General features: G+C 39.7%; 1 protein-coding gene across 1 annotated transcript; it reads right to left on the bottom strand.

Annotated features, from left to right (window-relative positions):
• Nucleotides 1–358: 358 nt before the first annotated feature.
• Pmar_PMAR013966 (hypothetical protein) lies at nt 359–2377 on the bottom strand (the record flags this gene model as incomplete). Its single annotated transcript, XM_002772331.1, has 3 exons — nt 359–386; nt 896–1036; nt 2292–2377. 3 exons carry the CDS (start codon nt 2375–2377, stop codon nt 359–361), a joined length of 255 nt encoding a protein of 84 aa, XP_002772377.1.
• Between the last annotated feature and the right edge of the window lie 201 nt (nt 2378–2578).

Here is a 2578-nt window from a genome sequence, read left to right on the forward strand (position 1 = left end):
ACTTGTCAATGGCCTTCTACAAATAATGTGTTCATGAGCACTACTCTCACGAACACCTCTGACGCTGACGCGCACGCCATGGTGATCGATTTTACTTCCCCCAAATTCCAACACTACTTTTTTCTTGAGTTTTTTGCGAATAAGGGTAATATGCATTCAGGGAGTTTCGAACCAGGGACCTTACCAAGACTAACAACCCCGCCTACCACTACACCACTACAACTCAACAATCAACTACACCAGACACCAACGAATCAGAACTGTTCCTAGAAAGCTCATCAAAACTACTCAACGACTCTTGCCAAACGGAATATAATTGTTACAACAACTGCGTATTATAACTGCGATCGAGCTCATATCATTTTTCCAAGTACGTCTTGTGAACCCTGAGAGAACAAAATCCTCATTTGGGAATTTCACTAAACCACAGAATGAAAACTCTACTTTTTACTGCGCAAAATTTCCACTTTACCGAACTAAAGAGTAGCGAAAATTGATTCCAAAAAATTATAATTATTATTCACTCACTTTTCAATTTAACTGCAATCATTTCACACAGCGACTTTCGCAAGTCCTCGCAAACGCGGGCAACCACCATCAAAAATCAAAATCATATTTATCCAGAAACACATAGCGTCTCGACGGGAAAACTCCTCATAAATTTTTCACATATTTCTTGATCAGTTCATCATGTAAATTCACACGTCACCTTATGAACATCATTCGCCCCCCTATTTTCACAGCTTCAATACCCTCATTTCTCAACAACACCCCCAAACGTTTTTTTCGAGCATTTACCCATTAAAAATTTCTTTCCCAAATTTTCCGGTTCAAACGAATACCCCCAAAATTTAATGAAATTCCTCTGATATTTTTCAGACGTACTGCTGACTACCTAAATGTGAGCGAAACCCGCGGGTAGTGCTTCGAAATATAATTCTCTTTGGTGATCTGATGTAGATAATTCTTCTGCGTATCACCAGCCATGATAACGACACTTCCGTTCTCTAGTCGAACATGATACGCAGTATCGGATCTAACACAAAAACGACTTTTAATACAACAGCAACATTTGTTTTTATGCACAATTTCTTCACATTAACATTTTGCATACGTGTGAAAACTTATTATGCATAACTGGTAGTTTTCGAATCATTATCATCATCAACACCAGTGAGGGGAATATGCACATGGTCAACAACTACAATATGAAAATTGTGAGGGAATTTTGGGAAATTTTTTGTACACTCCTACTATAGGTAGTAGGGAAACTCCTGGGCTCAGCTGAGGAAAGTAAATATATATTCCTCCAATAGTGAGAAAAATAAGCGCTGTTGAGGAAAACACGAAAACCGCGTGGAGGGAAAATATGCACATGGTCATCAACCACATGTGTTGGTGATGATGACAATATGAAAATTTTAGGAAAATTGTGTCACCAGTCGCGAATGTACATAACAAAAATTTCTACATCTCAAAGAGACTTTCCCAACTTCTTTTTAATTTCCGCCAAATACAACAATCACAAAAATTACAAAAATACACCTCTTCGGGAGAGCCCAGCCAAAGGTAAGAATAAAGCCAGAAACTTGCAAGCGGCAATGAACATATAAATGGAGTTTCACCACCCTAGTGAAAAATATATTTCACGACTACTGCGTGTCACCGCGAATATCGCGTTTTTCACCGAAAATTACGACGCCACTTCGCGTAAAACGGGTTATGAAACTCCAACAATATGACCAATAAATTGCTCCTCTCATAATAAACTTCATACCAAAATTTCCCAAACTCTCACCGCATCCATAACAACAATAACAAAAGTTATCAAAACCAGAGCAATGCAATCCTCCCCTTCCCCCCTCTTATTACGGTGCTCCCATCAGTTTTAGTGAAAATATTCTTTCCGCGCCAAAGCTCACACAAGGGATGGGACAGTCCTCCCGCAATTCAGGTTCGTTATCACTGTGATAAGCAACTCCTAAAATATGGAAAAATTCCAATTTCGATTATTTATAAATTTTCACTACCCGCCCTTCCAGAGTGATAAACGTTCGCCACACAGTAATTGAAATTAACTTTATCCTCTCCATAAATCGGTCTGAGAAAGTGCCTCTAAATTTTTTCCCAAAACCGGACGTTTTAACCCACGCTAAAACGCTCTTCACTCGGTGCATTATACCCAACACAAACGGCGGAAACGCATCTGCCACATATTCGCTCTCAGAAAAGGTATACCTATCGAAAACCATCATCACCATCACCAACAACCGCTCCAATTCTTCACTTACCGCATGCCTTTCGGTGACGAAAATTGCACAATATCTCTACCATAACTCACAGTATTCCAACACACATGCTGTTCACTCATGAGCATTGATAAATATAATTCACTCTCCTCAACAGAAAATACGCCACTTTGATATCGAACATCACAGCCCAATAACGGGAACCTAAACCCCAAAGATTCATTTCCTGCCCCCGCAACAAGATACAAATCAGGTCCGACTTGATCATAGTCATCGGGGGAAATTCCGAACCATGTATAGTAACCAGTGCTCCTGCTCTTCCTTCTTCT

The sequence above is a fragment of the Perkinsus marinus genome (genome assembly GCF_000006405.1).
Source record: "Perkinsus marinus ATCC 50983 genomic scaffold scf_1104296961430, whole genome shotgun sequence".
Classification (NCBI taxonomy): domain Eukaryota; phylum Perkinsozoa; order Perkinsida; family Perkinsidae; genus Perkinsus; species Perkinsus marinus.